This window comes from Gopherus flavomarginatus, chromosome 6 (assembly GCF_025201925.1).
Source record: "Gopherus flavomarginatus isolate rGopFla2 chromosome 6, rGopFla2.mat.asm, whole genome shotgun sequence".
Classification (NCBI taxonomy): Eukaryota; Metazoa; Chordata; order Testudines; family Testudinidae; genus Gopherus; species Gopherus flavomarginatus.
In genome coordinates this window covers 47,311,753-47,328,984 of record NC_066622.1, presented here as the reverse complement: position 1 = coordinate 47,328,984, position 17,232 = coordinate 47,311,753, and the positions used below count along the sequence as shown (strand labels likewise).

Here is a 17,232-nt window from a genome sequence, read left to right as displayed (position 1 = left end):
CCAAGATCAGGATCTGACCCAAGGGTTCATAGCGAGCATGAGTCAAGAGGGATGGAGCTGTGTACAGAAGGGGATGTTCAGCTCAGTTTGATTGCCCCAGAGAGGCAATGGTGAACTAAGACAAGACAGAGAATGGAGGAGGTCAGCTGTACTCACTGGATGGAGACACACTTCATATCCTGGGCCCCGCGGGCGTAGATGTTACCCTGAGAGTCCTTAAAGGCTTCAAAAGGGTTGTGGGTCCAGTGCTCCTGCAGAGAAGAAACCAGCACTGAGTGTCATAGCAGGATTCCCCATGGGGAGCGGGCGCTGCCGGAGGGCATGAGCATGGTCCGGCTGGCTCGCAGCATGGTGCCCTGACTTTTCCATCGAGGAGAGGGGCAGGACAGGAAGCTGATGTCCCTGCATCTGATCCCCATTCCCATAAAAGAAAGGGACAGCACCCTGTTTGGGAGATGGAGAGAGGCCTGGTTTGGAGGGATGAAGCAGCACACAGGGCTGATGTGGTAGGTGGCACCTCAGCCATTAGGAGGTGGATGGTTTGGGAGGTGGCAAAAGGGATGGGAGTGTGATTTAATGCCAGCCTGACAGTGCTGGAGACCGAAGGGCAAGACAGACACAGTATGGGGAAGTCTGCCCTGCAGCTGCCCAACGCACTGCTGCCAACACGCCTCTGCCCAGATCTGAAGGGACAGGAAAGCAATAACGGACAAGACCAACCCCCACACATGCAACCATGTTAACAGGAAACGCCCTGGCCAATTTCAACAAAAAAACAGGGCCTCCTGCAGTGGGGCTTCTTAGGGCAAACTGGACTCCAACACACTCAGTATAAAGAGCTGGTGCACGTCTAATCGAGTACAGTGAGAGCCTAATGCAGCCCATAGGAAAACAGGACTTCATAGTAAGTAACCCCCAAAATAACAAAAGGTAGCAACTGAAGTTTGTGGTGGTGGATGGTGAGCGCCAGAGACCCCTCCTGGAGAATACAGCCAGACAAGCCAGGGATCTGATCAAGGGGCCTGCATCAGAACTTTATAGCCACAGTGCAAGAAGCAAACGAGGGAGTCCCGTGCAGAATGGAGACAATCTTAAAAGAATAAGGTGACAGGCTCTGAAGGCAGCACTATCCCAGTGGGTGTATTTTTCCATCGCAGCAGAGAAGCCAAGGGCTAAATGGGGCCTTGGTCCAAACCAGCCTCTCAGCTTGAAAATTAGCACACAGTGTCGGTGAGGGAAGGGGCAGCCCCAAATGGAAGCCGAAGGTGTTTTCCCTGGACAGACCCCACCGCCTGCAACAGCACCCCTGACAAAGGCTCGCAGTTCCCCGCATTCTCCTGTAGGTGGCACTGTGTTTGCATTAACAAAGGGTGCAGATGGCATTGACAGCCGCAGGTCCTCAGCAGAGATGGTCCAGGTTTCCCTCCAGCCCAGCAGTGCCCCTGGGCATCCTCCTGAGCTGCTGAGAAACACTTCCACTTCTCCTCTGGGCAAATAACTGCCCCCTGCCCACCCATGGGCAGCAGCCAAATCCCAGCTGTGAGCCCCCCCGCACAGCCTCTCACCTCAAACACCGGCACCACATCCGTGTGCGAGTTCAGCAGGATGGAGCGGAGCTGCGGGTCTGTGCCCTGCCAGGTCATGATGGTGACAACCCGGCCTGGGAACACCTGCGAAGCAAAAGGGAGTCTGTCACAGCGGAAGGGCATGCTCCACCCTGCTGTGGGTCAGGGAAGCTGGTCAGACAGAAGGAGCTGACGGAGCAGCCCCTGGGTGGAGAGGATGAGGATGGGCAGCGGGGTTCGCACACAACATGTTGTTGCAAACGGAGGGGTTGTTTCACCTGGGAGGGAGCAGATTTCAAAGGACCAGAGCCTCCTCTCCCTTCTAGGAGGGCAGGAAGGAGGGTCTCACAGATAGGGCACTGGACTGGGAATCAGGAGACCTGGACTCAATTCCCAGCTCTGCCACAGACTCCCTGAGCGACCTTGGTCAAGTCACTGCATCTCCCCAGTGCCTCAGCTCCCCATCTGTGCTATTAGGATTACAACTCCCTGCCTCAGAGGGGTGCTGCAAGGAATAAATCCATCGGTAACTGCGAGGCACTTGGACAGAGATGGGGCCCTCCGAGCTTGAGAGATCCCAGGCAGAATGCAACCTCCTCCCATAAGGACGCCTCAGCTATGGAGCGCTCCCAAGCAATATCCAAATGGTGCAGCTGGGAACTTGAAGACCTGGAAGGGGATTTTGAGAACAGAGGGGAGTCACTCGATTAATGGCTGATAAAAGGACACACTTCTTCCCACAAGGCAGGGTCAGTACGTGGGACTCGTAGCTGCGGAGGTCAGGGAGGCAAACCCTCACTCTGAGCAAGGACGCCAAAAGCTGCAGATAAGCTGAACCCCAAAGGGTGACCCAAAAGCAAGGAGCTCCTGGGTTCTCAGTCCACTAGGAACTGCATCAAGACTCCCCATTTCATTTCACTGAAGAGTCACCAGACAGTAACACCCTGGATGGCTGTGCCTGGACTGAGAAGCGCTAGAGAGGGCAGTGTGTTACCACAGGAGCCGGTGAACGAGCAGGGAACGCTCCGTACCCCCGGAACCATCCAATCCCCCAGGCAAGGAACCTTTAACACTGATCTTCCCCACCCCAAGGGCCTCCCCAGAGGACATTGGACACAACTGATGACGGTTACGGAATCTCAGTAAAAAAAATCCAACAGCAAATGCCAGTGGCAGGAGGCCTTGAAAGAATACGGGCTCAGTAATCACTAAAACTATTGAAATCCAGGCACGCTCTGCATCTCCCAATGACTCAGGAGATCCAGCCAACATGCACACAACTGAGATCCTGTCTTCAGGGAACTTCCCCCCATTTTTCCTAACCCAAGTTTCTGCCAGTCAGGATTCATGCGCCCACGAGCTGGGACAAGTCGCAGGGAAAGTTGTGTCACCTCAAGCCTCCTCGGAGGAATGTGACCTTGCTAAGTCCCATTCTAATTACAGCACATACAGCCGGGATGGATCAACTCAAAAATAGTCTGAGAACCTGTAATAGCAGATTAACAGGCTGGCCAAGTCTGCAGGGGATTACTGACCGCACGGGATTTGTACACCAATGGCAAACAACCACTCGCATCGTCACATTTTGCAGGGTCGCTCCTGCTATGAACGGGTGGAAGCAAACAAACAGCACCCTGGCCCGTCCTGGTCTCCCAATGCAATGATCATGAGAAAGGTAGGGTGGCCTCTCCTTGCCCAGAACTCCCCCTAGAGCCAGCTAGAGTGCCATGCATGCCAATGCAGCACAGTGAATCTCTGGAGTAGGAGCCAGAGGGCGTGCTGGCGAGAGGACTCAAAGGCCTAATTATTAATATTGATACTGTTTTATATCTATACTGGCCAGTGCAGGTTGGGACGAAGCATATGGAGTGCACCAAGGAGCAGATAAAGGGCCAACTGCTGGTCTCACCAGTGGAATATGGAGCAACTCCACCATCTCCAGACTTGCACTGGGGTAACTGAGGTCAGACTCTGCCCCTGTGTATCTAGGACGGACCTATGCTTCGCTCTACCCAACAAGGCTGAGGTTTAGCTCCTGGTGGTGACCAGTGGCATAGAAAGGTGGATATAAAAGCGCTCGGTGAGGCAAAAGAGCCCAGACACATGGTAAAGGGCAGCGTCTCTGAGGTGGGACTTGGTGTGCTACCTGGCAGTGCTGCCAGAGCACTGTGACTGGAGCTGTGCTGTACAGAGGATACCTAGCGGGGGGCACCCCAGACACTCCCTGGTGGTTTCAGGCTTGGACAGATTGGGAATGAATTTCACTGTGGGGGCAGAGGAGTGGGTGGGTTCACTTTTCCTACCTCCACTTTCTGACACCCCAGGCCAAGCTCAGCTGCAATCCGCTCCAGGAACCGCACGGCCACATCTGAGAGAAGGAGAAAGCAGGAAAGTTACAGACATTCAGCTGGAATCCCCTTGCTGTTTCCTTGCACCTGTTGCATCTCTCCCATCCAGGAATCCCCATCCTGCACTAGGAAGGGGCTGTCTCCACATTCTAGCCCCTTCCATCTCATCTCCAGAGGCCTCTTGCCACAAGGGGGAACCCTTTGGAGCAGCAATGCTGCAAGAATGTCAGAAGCGCAGACGGCACAAAGGTCATCATGCTCAGGCTCCATCCTGGTGAATAACGTGCCACGCAGTCTGTGCGGTCGATAGGCAAGTGCCAGGTCTATACAGCCGAGCACACAACTCCCAGCACAGCGCTGTCAGTAACAGAACATGATTGCAGCACTAAGCCCCAAGAATGGATGTATTAGCAGGCCTACCATCAACAATCTACTCATACTCAGCTTCTGCCACGGCTCAGAGATCTGCCACGGAATATGGCAAGGCTCAGCTTTCTGCTCTGTACACACTCTAGGACAACAAGTTCCTGATCTCTGGCTGGGGCCTCAGGTGCTGCTACAGCACAATCATAATCTGCCACTTTAGAGAAACGTTGAACATAGTTAATAGACTTATCCCCCAAGGTTCTCAGGATTTTGTCAGGCCCCTAATCCCTGCTGCTTCTCCCCTCGCCCCATATGCCCCCTCAGCAAACGTAAAAATCCATCTCCCCAGGAGGCGACAGGGAAGTCAACAGAAGTATTCTTCTGTGGACCTAGCACTGTGGGTTTTTCACACCCCTGCGTGGCGTAGTTAAGCCGACCTGATTTTCTAGCGCAGGTCAGGCCTGTGTCTTCATTAGATCCGCAGTACAGCAAGGGGAGGGGCTCTCCCATCACTGTAGTTCCTCTGCCTCCCCGACACACGGCAGCTAAGTCAACATCAGAATTCTCCCATCAACCCAGCACTGTCTACACTGTGGTTTAGGTTGGCTTTACTGTTGCTCAGGGGTGTGGATTTTTCACACCCATGAGCAACAGAGCTGGGTTGACCCAACTTTTTAGTGTTGACTTGGCCTATGGTTCAGTACCTTTGAGGATCTGGGTATTAAGCCCTTCTGTCCTTACTCAGGGAAAATACCCACTGAGTCAGAGTCAATGGGCCTTTTGCATGAGTAATGACTGCAGGATTTGTCCCCTAATTAGGAGCTATTTAATATTCCCAACTGAGTGTGTGTGTATTGGAGATGCGGGGCAGTTAATTACAAGTGAATTGAAAATAGCCAGAAAGAGGCTGATTTGGAGGTGGAAGGAGCTGCCAGTTTTCTCTCTCCATCCAGCAGTACCGGGATGAGCCATTTTATGTCCTCTCGGTAAAGAAATTGAACTGTGAACCCTACATCAGCTCCCAGTTTGGCTTTCTGACTAAGAGTGATCCAATAGCCACTGAAGTCAACGAGAGTCTTTCCATCTATTTAAGAACATAAGAACGGCTATACCGGCTCAGACCAAAGGTCCATCTAGCCCAGTATCCTGTCTTCTGACAGTGGTCAGTGCCAGGTGCCCTAGAGGGAATGAACAGAACAGGTAATCATCAAGTGATCCATCCTCTGTCGCCCATTCCCAGTTTCTGGCAGAGGCTTTAGACGCCATCCCTGCCCATCCTGGCTAATAGCCATTGATGGACCTAGCCTCCATGTGAATTTATCTAGTTCTTTTTTGAACCCTGTTATAGTCTTGGCCTTACCAACATCCTCTGGCAAAGAGTTCCACAGCTTAACTGTGAGTTGTGTGATGAGATATTTCCTTTTGTTTGTTTCAAACCCGCTGCCTCTTAATTTCATTTGTGATCCCTTAACTCTTGTGTTATGAGAAGGGGTACATAATCCTTCAATGAGCTTTGGATCACACCCTTGGAAGACATCTCCTCTAACATACGCATGCACAATCACACACACACACACACACACACTCAGTTACTAACCCACAGCCATGTTACATGCTGGTTTAATGAGAACTATATTTCACTCAGTATGAAACTAAAGCTCCCAGTCCATCCAATACGAGTATTAATACAGCACCAGCTACAATAGCTTCGACTGGGTTTGGCTAACCAACTCCAACAGGGGGAAACCACACTATAAAAAGATCATCTGTCTTAACTCTGTTGGCTCACAGACTGGGCAGATGCTGTTGCTGGACCCAAGATTCAAATCCCTCTGCTCTGTGATTGATTAACGTTCAGAACAACGGGGAGATGTGGCCCCTTGTGGAAGACAGCTTCAAAATGCGGACTTTGCACAGTAGCTGAGTCCAAAGAGCAGCCAAGTGCCTCTTAGGCAGACAGACCAGTGCGAGTGAGTGAGGGTGGAGGGGTCTGATCTGGCCACATTTTTCATCCACTTTGCCCAGGCATGAATGACAAGGTGTGATGCAGTAGAGAGGGGTCGGCTATCTTTCAGAAGTGCTGTGCTGAGTCTTCATTTATTCACTCTATTTTGAGGTTCCGCGTGCCAGTAATACATTTCAACATTTTTAGAAGATCTCTTTCTATAAGTCTATGATATATAACTGAACTATTGTATGTAAAGTAAATAAGGTTTTTTAAATGTTTAAGAAGCTTCATTTAAAATTAAATTAAAATGCACAGCCCCTCAGACCGGTGGCCAGGACCCAGGCAGAGTGAGTGCCACTGAAAATCAGCTCGTGTGCCATAAGTTGTCTACCCCTGCAGTAGAGCATCAGTCTAAGCATCATCCCAACCTGGATGAGACACATGGTGCAGCAGCTCCTGCAAGGAGGTTCCCAAATCCCAGGGGCAGCAGAAGGTGCTGTTCAAGGAAGGCTGTTCCACAGCCTGGAATTTCAGTCCCCATCTCACATTACCAGGGAATTTCCCATTCTAGAAGCACCATGAGCTGAGAAGCCTCTTGGCTGGGCTGCACGATCACTAACGAGTCTCACTAGGACTCTTTCCGCCTCAGGGGAGCCGCTCATTTGCCAAGATTCAGGGAACTTTCTGCCAGTGTCGGAGAGATTAGCATACCATTTCATTGTGAATTGCCCCACCCACTCCCGCCCCTTCTCCAATGCTCCATCCACTCCATTTCAACTGCTGTCTTCTTTTTAAGGTTGAACATCTGGCTGGTATTTTTGGTTTTTTGGTGAAGCAGGTTTTCGCCCCCTCCCTCAACACTCAATAATTTTCAGCATTCACGTGCCATCAGCAATGGAGGGCTCAGGCTCTGCACCAGGCAGACCCAGCACAGGCAGCAGCAATGTTATCCAGCTTCCCTCACACTGCACTGAGCATGGACCTCAGTCCTGAGCTGGTGGAACAGGACACTTCAGCCCCCGTGGCCCAACTCCACCTTTGGCCAGTTGTGAGGAGGCCAAGCAGAGCATATTGTGGGGGTGCTTTGGGTGACATGGACTCCTCTGGATTCACACCCACCAACTCGCTTCCACCCACGAGCAGGTGTCTTTGCAGGAAGGGGATGGGTTTAAGAACTAAGTGGTTCTACCAGATGATCGCGGATTCCTCAGCAGACGATACAGGAAGGTATCCTTGTCCCATCTTCTCCAGGAGAGCGTCTGGAAACAAGAGCCCAGTGACGCTCCAGAAGGGTGCTGAGAGCTTTGTGCCCAGCATGTGAGGCAAGAACGTTGCCACTGGCTGTTGCAGCAGCGAGCCAGTTGCCTGGCCATCTCCCTTGCCAGCTGGCGGCGTAACCCTCCCTCAGTGCTCATGCTGCCTCAGCAGCTTGCCCTGGTAAAAAAAAAAAGGGAACCAGCCTCCTTACCATAGTTGGGCTCGGGCTGGACTGTCTTCAGCCTCAGGTACTCTCGGAAGAGGGTGACTGAAGGATGCTCCCCGGGATCCTGGCCTCTGACCTTCTCCCCTATCCTTTCAGGGTCTCCCTCAGGCAACATGATGTCCATCTATTGGAGTATCGGGGCCCTGTGAGGAAGAAGAGAGGATGCACCAGGGAAAGGGATAAAATCGCCATCCTGCACAGCTGTGAATAGACTTTGTCATCAAATGTACCAGCCAAATCTCCCCCTGGCATGACTCCACCATCTCCAATGAAGCAGCTGTATGCAGCAGGGCTGAATCTAGACCTGTATATGTAAGGGGAATGTTGGCTTGGGCTTTCAAAGCTTCCCCAATCAGGATTCTTTCCAAAGCCACAGCTCCATATCCACACCCAGGTATGTCCCTCCCAAAGCTCTGCCTGATGTTAGTGGCTTAACTTGCTAGACACGGTGCCACCAAAAGGGGGAAGCAACTAGAATCCCCATCCGGGATCGTTCCTCATGACAGCAAGTGCCCTGGGAGCTTTGGAAGGCAGCATTGTGCCACAGTGCCCAGGAGAAGCTGCCATGGTATCTGTGGTGGGAGGCAGTTAGCGCTAGGGACCAGAGGATGCTAGAGCTGCTTGTGGGACTGGCAAGGGTGTCCATCCAGAACGGAGTGGTCCGTCACTCCACAGCCCAACGACTCAGACTTTAAGGCTAGAAGGGACCACCATGATCCTCTAGTGACTTCCTGCACACTGCAGGCCACAGAACCTCACCCACTCACTCCTGTAACAGACCCTTAACCTCTGGCTGAGTTATTGACATCCTCAAATCATGATTTAAAGACTTCAAGTGACAGAGAATCCACCATTCACAGTAGCTTATACGTGCCAGTGACCTAAGGCCCATGCTGCAGAGGAAGGCAGCTAAGTTAAAAGCCTTGGACACCATGCGATCCCCTCCAGTTCCCCCACATGCCAGCATGGGGGAGAGTGGCTGCCCATCCCCATTCTCACAGCTCTGTCCCATGTCCTGCAAGCCTCCTGGGGCCAGTGGATCTTTATTCTGACCATGCATTATGACACCTCCCCGTGTGCCAACACAACAGGAAGACAGGGCAGCTCTCAACGCCACAGCATAAAACTTTGCCCTGTAGTCAGGTGGCAACCCTAGGAGATGGGGATGAGAAAAATGGAATGGCAGATTGCAAGGGAACATGTTCTGGACCTACAACAACAGGGGTAGGCAAATTTTTTTGGCCCGAGGGCCACATCTGGGAATAGAAATTGTATGGCAGGCCATGAATGCTCACAAAATTGGGGGTTGGGGTGCAGAAGGGGGTGAGCGCTCCAGCTCAGGGTGCAGGCCTTGGGGTGGGGCTGAGGATGAGAGGTTGGGGTACAGGAGAGTGCTCTGGGGCTGGGACAAAGGGGTTTGAGGGCAGGAGGGGGGATCAGGGATGGGGCAGGGGGTTGGGGTGCGGGAGGGGGTCAAGGGTGCAGGCTCCAGGCAGGCACTTACCTCAAGCAGCTCCCAGAACCAGCAGCATGTCTCCCATCCAGCTACTACGTGGAGGCACAGCTAGGTAGCTCTGCGTGCTGCCCCATCCGCAGACGCTGTCCCTGCAACTCCCACTGGCCACAGCAGTTCCCAGCCAATGCGAGCTGTGGGGGGGGCACTTGGAGTGGGGCAGCGTGCAAAGACCCCTGGCTGCCCTTACACATAGGAGCCAGAGGGGGAACATGCCGCTGCTTCCAGGAGCTGTGCAGAGTAGGGCAAGCCCCTAACCTCACTCCCCAGCTGGAGTGCCGGAGAAAGACAAGCCCCACACCCCGCTCCCCGGTGGAAGCTCGAGAGCCGGATTAAAACATCTGGAGGGCTGGATGCAGCCCCCAGGCCATAGTTTGCCCACCCCTGTACTACAAGGACTGGGAGTCAGGACTCCTGGGTTCTACTCACAGCTGTCCCACTGTGACATTATGGCAATCCACTTAGTCTCTCTGTGCCTCAGTATCCCCTACCGCAGATGAGAATAAGGGCAGAAGTAGGCTGCCGCAGTTAGCAGAGGTGAAAGGGAGCTAAACAAGGAGGTCTGGGGTATGGCAGTGCTGTGGAGGCTAGTAGTGGGGTGTCCGGGTGAGTGAGAATGAGGGAGGGGGTGGAAGCAGGCATGTGTATGAGGCAGGGGTTGGGGGAAGTGGGGGGGGGTGAAGAGGTATGGATGTTAGGGGCCCGTGGGGGTAAGGGTAAGTGTGGGAATGAGGGCAGTATAGACTGGCTAGGAGAAACAGGGGTGGGTGGGTGGGATACATGGGGGTAGGAGGGTGTCTCGATTGGGGGGTTAGGGGTCAGTGTGGGGCAATGGGGCAGGCGTTGGGGGTAGCCCGGCATGGGGAGGATGAAGGGGGGGGCTGAAGATTGGGGTGGGGAGTTGGGGTAATTGCAGTTCTCGGGAGTGCATGGGAGTAGGAACGTGTATGGGGTGAGAGATGGGAGGTAGGCGCATGCATGGACTGGGGAAGTGGGGGGTAGTGCAGGTCTCTAGGGCTGGGGGGGCCATTAGGGGTCGGGTTACGCGGCGTGGGCAGGATTGGGAGGCAGGAGCACGCTGGGAGCAGGGGTAAGTGCAGGTCTCAGGAGATCGGGGCCCGTCGGGCAGGAGTTTGGGGGCAGCCCAGCTTGAGGAGTCCGGGGCGCTCGGGGGGGGGGGGGGGGCAAAGCAGTGCCAGGCCCCCTACGCGGCCCCTGGGCGCCCCCGGCTCCAGCTCGGCTGCCCAGCCCCAAGTAAACATGCGGGGAGCGGGGGGGGGCTGCCCCGTGCGCTCCCCGCCCCGGCCGGCCGCCGCCCGGGCCCTACCTCTGCGCTGCCCCCCAGCTCCGGCCGCCGCCGCCGCCTGCTCCGCCCCGGCTCTGCGCTCCGTGGTATTGGGGCTGGGCGCAGCCTGAGTGCGCCCGGCCAATCCCGCCGCAGCCCCAGCCCCAGCCCCAGCCCCGAGCTAGAACAGCCTGCAGGCAGCTGCCTCTCGCCGGGGGCAGCAGGGAGGGGGGCAGGCCCACCCACTTCCTCCCCCAGGTCCCGGCAGAGCTTGGGGCCGGACCCCTGCGCACCTAGCCGTGGGGCACCTGCAGGATCGGGCCCTTGCACCCCAAACCCTGCCCCCCAGGCTGTTCAGGACTTAGGCTGCAGCCTTTTCCTTCCACTCCAAAGTCCAAGGCGACTGCACTGCTCAAGGACCCAGTTCCATCAGTGCTGCAAGGCAGAGCCATTCTCACTTTGCTCTCACCCAGTACCCAGCCAGGGTACAGCCACTGGAACCAGTCTGCGAGGAGACTCGCACCATTGATAGGATTGCGGCCGAGGTATTAGCCTGCGTTATTTCTAGTGCTGCAGGTAGCGCTGCACCACGCACAGGCCAGGAGCCCCTTGTGCCAGCGCTGTACAAACAGAACAAGAAGATGGTCCTTGCTCCACCATTTACAACCTGACCCCATCTCTTCTCCACGCGCTCTGTTCTACGCCATAGGCAGCACCAACTACAGAACCAGTTTCTCCTCTCTTGGTTCTCACACCACAACTGCTAGAACAGGGGCTCATCCTCCCTGATTGAACTGACCTCGTTATCTCTAGCTTGCTTGCATATATATACCTGCCCCTGGATATTTCCACCACATGCATCTGAAGTGGGTATTCACCCACGAAAGCTCATGCTCCAAAACGTCTGTTAGTCTATAAGGTGCCACAGGATTCTTTGCTGCCAAAAAACCACGTTTGTCACATGGGCCCATAAATGGGAGCCTTTTCCCTGAACCCACACTGAGCTTCTGTGGGGCCAATAAAAATAGCCCTGGTTCCAGCCTGCCGCTGGTTTTGCAAGCCCAAACCCAGCCACCTCTGTCTCCCTACCCCCATTTACCATTTTCCCCCTAGAGCTTTTTTTTTGCAATCACCTAGAAACTTTTCTGCTCAAACATCTGGGCAAAAATAAATCCAAGCTGACAAATCCCACTTCAGCCTTGCTCAGCTTTAAGGCAGGCTTTAGTTTCTGGAAACCAAAGCCCAGTTTATTAAATATTTTTTTCTATAATGAAAAACAAGGGGAAATAAATGACATTTCAACTGCTCTTCCACTTGACTGAGGTGCACTGGGCCCTGCACATACACACATAATAACAACAATCAGCACATGAAGCCTTAAACGGATTATACAAGCCAAACCAGGCCCCAGTGTTGCAACAAGATCTCTCCCCAGAGACCCCTGCACTTCTTATAGGCCTCCATTGATTTCAACAGGGCTCCAGGCAGCTGCAAGATTCCCTCTATGCACATCCAGTTGTAGGCCTGGGGCCTAAAATCTTACAAAGTTAGTGTCTCATTTTCAGCGTGGCACAGCTAGCCTAAAAATACTCTTACAAGATGTCTTACCTCTGTGAACATCTTTGCTTACTGCCAAATGAAAGGATTTTTCAAATCCAATTTTTCTTTCACCATGTAAGAACCTTTAGCTGTTCCCCACAGAACTCTGTCAGTTTAACTATCTGTTAGTTTCCCTCTAGTTTCACTTTCAGATTCTTCTGGCCTCCTACATTGTTGCAATCTCTGGGGGAAGGATTACACAATATTGCCAACCCAAAACATTCAAAAAGCATGAGTCCAGCAGAACACCCATGTTATTGGTTGAAAAAAATAAGATTTATTTTTAAAACAACACATTTGGGTGGTTTGGTTTTTTTTTGTCTGCTGGCATTTTGAGCTTTCAGGGTGTGCTCAGGTCACATTTGCAAGCTTTTGCCCATAACCAGGAAGGCTAGAACCCCCACTCCTTTTTTTATTAAATGAAAGCTGAGATGCTCCGATAATCCAGGACCTGGGACTTTAAATAAAAGCACAAGAGGTGTCAATGATTTTTTTCACCTAAATCAAATTTTGATTGAAAAAAAATTCATGAATGCATGTCTGTTAACGTGAGGCTTTGTCAGACCTTTTAAAAATAATTATTATGCAATGTCGGGCCTAATCCAGATGGAATATTGGGCCAGGTCCTGCAAACGCTCCCATGGGACTACTGATGGGAGTAAAGTTATTCGCACACTTAAGAGTTTGCAGGATTGGGGCCTAGGTCCTTTTAAGGAACCGAAACCAAACCTCACACTCAACACAATCCTCATTGCAACAAGGAGCTGCATCATCTATTTAATGCGTAAGCTTCTCACCCGAGAAACACTCCAAGACTTGATTCCATAAGACATTTAAAATCTCATTCATCAATTTTTTTTTTTTTTTTAAAACAAATCTTGCTACTTTCCCTGCTCATGAACTTCACACAGCAAAGGAGGTTGGACACACTAAGAACAGCTGAATTACTTAGAAAAGCAAATTGTGCATTTGCAAATCAAGGCGAAACTGTCCCATGTGGCTCCACTTTCCACGCCTACATCCCTGTCTACACTAGGAAATGACCCATGGCTGACAACATGGTACCGGTGGTAGAGCTGTACTCTCATGAATGGGTGATGAAACAGTTTAGCTCCACCTACCTTAGCCGCTGAATAGTTTTCATCCCCAGTTGAGAATGCACCAGGCAGCAGGGTGGGAAATCCATTGTTAACACTTTCCTAGCATAGGTAGAGGCAAACCCCACAGTACTTGGTGTGACATTTTATGCAAATTATGTAATGAGTGAATGTGCATCTAACCATGTATGTCTGCTAACGGTCAAGACAATCTGCACCAAAGCAGTGGCAGGAGTAGGATGTGGAATTGCACAAAACTTGACAGCTGTGCTTGGCTAGATGGGAACAGTGCTGCCAATGCTTGTGATTTTAGTGCAAGTCTTGTGGTATTTGGTGTCTTTCTTAAGGCCTCAGCTCCTGGAGTCATGTGATAAGGTTTTTCATAGAGTCCAAGGCCAGTCATCTGATCTGACCACCTGTCTAACACAGGCCACAGAACTTCCCCCAAATAATTCTGGATTGAACTGGATCCTATTTTTTTGGAAAAACCTCCAGTCTCAATCTGAAAATAGCCAGGCCTTTGTGTTATGGTTAGGTTGTTTGCTGCACAGATTGGGACAGTAGCATTGCTGAGACCCAGAAGGGATGACACATGGGAGTATATTGTTGTCATCTGGACTTATGTCTTCATCCTTTAGGTCTTCGAGCTGAAAGGGGCTGGTTTGGTTGAAACACCACAATTTAGGGGGAGGTAATTGACCCATTTCTATTCTGCAGACATTATTGCTGCAGTCCCCGTGCCTGGAATAGCTGTTGGTTGAATTGCAGAAGTCAAGTCTCTCTTGGGGTTTTATCCTAATTCTTGTAACTAGCTAGTAACGCTGTGCCCCAGTAGAGTGACCAGATGTCCCAATTTTATAGGGACAGTCCCGCTTTTTGGGTCTTGTTCTTATATAGGCTCCTATTACCCCCAACCCCATCCCAATTTTTCACACTTGCTGTCTGGTCACCCTAGCCCCCAGACTTCGCTCCTGTATTGTAGAATGGGTTGAAGAAGACTGATGGCTAATTTGAGCATAGGGTGGTAGATATGCAGTGGTTTTTTAAAGGCACAGCTGATCTCATAATGCTTTTCCAGCCAGCCTAATGCTCCCTCCCATGTATTATGAGACCCTAGGTACGTATGATTTGGAGCATGTTCACTTTTAGGGTCTCCAACATAAACTGTTAGTTTGCTTTGGTTATGTGGCAGCTTTCTCTGAAATCTTGACTTTTCGAGGTAGGGTTCACATAGTGCAGTAAATTTTTAGCAGGGCTAAGTCCTGTCCTAGCTGATGGTTCAACCAGCTCATCACTAGACAGCATTTAATCCAGGCATGTTCAGAGAAGGGAGTGCTCCTACAGAGGTGGTAGCTCACTGATGGACAGGTTGTGGCTGAGATCAACTCCAGGTCCGATTCCCCATTCTTTCTGGTTTGCAAGTCAGTGAGATTTAATGAGGTCCTATGGTTTCTCTATTGTGTAGCACTCCTGGATGCCAGATGTATAGACTAATGGCAATTTTACTCCAAGAATAGGCTCTTCTCATCCTTCTTCCCCCTCAGTCCTTTTGTCCCCTGATGGTGTCTTGTCATTAACCAAATGTGGGAACTTGTCAGAACAGGGACTGGTTTGTTATTACAGGACTGGACAGTACCTACCCCAATCTGTACAAATCATCAGTAATCATCCCAGAAGAGGCTGCTAACACAGATACCCACCAGGCATTTGCTGAGCTCAGGACAGCATATTTCCTGTTGCGCTGGGGTAAAACCCATCTGGCTTGGAGGGCTGGTAAAATAACTTGAGCAGGGCTTCCTGGCTGCAGTAAGTGCTGTGCTGCAGCACATAGTGCCAGTGCCCCAGGGCTCTGGTGTCTGAGCCAAGTTGAGGAAGGTTTCCCTGGAGTCTCTCTATTGTTATAGGGGGCAGGCACTAGGTCAGTCATGTTGAATGGTCTAGTTATTAGTGGTGGGACACAGGGAACACACAGGAGGCAGGTCCCCAGTAGCTTGTACTGAGTGAGAGTCTTGGGACTGCTCTGGGACAGAGTGAGGAGACGTAATCTCACTAACTTCCCATGGGCTGGGGGAAACGAGGGACCCCAATAGGTTCTAGTTTCCTTCTCCTTGTGGCCGGGCATTACCCGGCCTTAGTACCAGCAAGAGCCACAGTCCCTTCCCGAGGGAAGGCTGGTCATATGCTCACCCCACCCTGCATCCCACAAAATGCAGCCACGGCCCAGGCTCTGTAAGGCACAACACCCCCCCGTGAATGACCCAGCTGGATCACTCCCACCCAAGGATGATGATCAACAAAAACTTTAACCAGCTGCAGGGGAAAGGGGCGAGCAAACCCTGAACTTTGCACAGCCCAGGGCCCACGTGGCTGCCCTAGTTACTTATGGACTTATTGCTCAAAATAATCTTCAAAGGACTAGTTGAGCAGAGATGGGACCAGAAACTCCCCCTGCCCCTCACACACAGAAGTAGGTAAGAGCTGGGTCCTGCCATTCCAGCTCTGGTCCCTCTCTTCCGATTCCTTTCCTCTTCCAGGGTCACTTCCTGCAAACCCAGGGCAGAGAACTGGAACGGGGTGGGGGTAGGGAAGGGGGATCCTTGCTGGTTCTGAATTGCACAGAATGAACCTGTAGCACCCCAGACAGAGGATTCTGTTCCCCTGACCCTTCCATGGCCCCTTCCAGCTGAGGAATTCAAAGGGACAAACCTCCCAGCCGCTCTCTGGGACATGTCAATATACTCACTGCTCAATGAGTAGGGAGAAACAGTAACAAGAAACTTGGAAATGGCAGAGATGCTTAATGACTTCTTTGTTTCGGTCTTCACTGAATGCTTATGGGAAGGGGGTAGGTTTAGAAGATAAAATAAAAACAGAAAAAGTTAAAAATCACTTAGAAAAGTTAGATGCCTGCAAGTCACCAGGGCCTGATGAAATGCATCCTAGAATACTCAAGGAGCTAATAGAGGAGCTATCTGAGCCTCTAACTATTATCTTTGGAAAATCACAGGAGACAGGATTCCAGAAGACTGGAAAAGGGCAAATATAGTGCCCATCTATAAAAAGGGAAATAAAAACAACCCAGGAAACTACAGACCAGTTAGTTTAACTTCTGTGCCAGGGAAGATAATGGAGCAAGTAATTAAGGAAATCATCTGCAAACACTTGGAAGGTGGTAAGGTGATAGGGAATAGCCAGCATGGATTTGTAAAGAACAAATCGTGTCAAACCAATCTGATAACTTTCTTTGATAGGATAATGAGTCTTGTGGATAAGGGAGAAGCGGTGGATGTGGTATACCTAGATTTTAGTAAGCCATTTGATACAGTCTTGCATGATATTCTTATCGATAAACTAGGCAAATACAATATAGATGAGGCTACCATAAGGTGGGTGCATAACTGGCTGGATAACCGTACTCAGAGAGTAGTTATTAATGGTTCCCAATCCTGCTGGAAAGGTATAACAAGTGGGGTTTCGCAGGGGTCTGTTTTGGGACCAGCTCTGTTCAATATCTTCATCAGCAACTTAGATGTTGGCATAGAAAGTACACTTATTAAGTTTGCAGATGATACCAAACTGAGAGAGATTGCAACTGCTTTGGAGGACAGGGTCATAATTCAAAATGATCTGGACAAATTGGAGAAATGGTCTGAGGTAAACCGGATGAAGTTTAATAAAGACAAATGCAAAGTGCTCCACTTAGGAAGGAATACATACAGTTTCACACATACAGAATGGGAAGAGACTGTCTGGGAAGGAGTACGGCAGAAAGGGATCTAGGGGTTATAGTGGACCACAAGCTAAATATGAGTCAACAGTGTGATACTGTTGCAAAAAAAAAAAAAAAGCAAACATGTTTCTGGGATGCATTAACAGGTGTGTTGTGAGCGAGACACAAGAAGTCATTCTTTCGCTCTACTCTGTGCTGGTTAGGTCTCAACTGTAATATTGTGTCCAGTTCTGGGCACTGCATTTCAAGAAAGATGTGGAGAAATTGGAGAGGGTCCAGAGAAGAGCAACAAGAATGA

At 51.1% G+C, this 17,232-nt stretch overlaps 1 protein-coding gene across 4 annotated transcripts in view; it reads right to left on the bottom strand.

Annotated features, from left to right (window-relative positions):
- The window catches only part of ACY1 (aminoacylase 1), a 30,844-nt gene that overhangs the window by 10,463 nt on the left and 3,149 nt on the right, over positions 1-17,232 (bottom strand). For 2 of the 4 annotated variants that reach the window (XM_050958727.1, XM_050958726.1), the window contains 4 exons: positions 7,696-7,853; positions 3,869-3,933; positions 1,566-1,670; positions 157-251 (listed from right to left, as the gene is read on the bottom strand). In XM_050958727.1, the coding sequence (XP_050814684.1) occupies positions 157-251; positions 1,566-1,670; positions 3,869-3,933; positions 7,696-7,834 (404 nt within the window). In that variant the 5' untranslated portion in view covers positions 7,835-7,853. Of the gene's footprint in view, positions 1-156; positions 252-1,565; positions 1,671-3,868; positions 3,934-7,695; positions 7,854-10,550; positions 10,564-12,116; positions 16,149-17,232 lie in introns of those variants that run through there. The other 2 variants (XM_050958725.1, XM_050958728.1) reach the window with 2 other exon arrangements.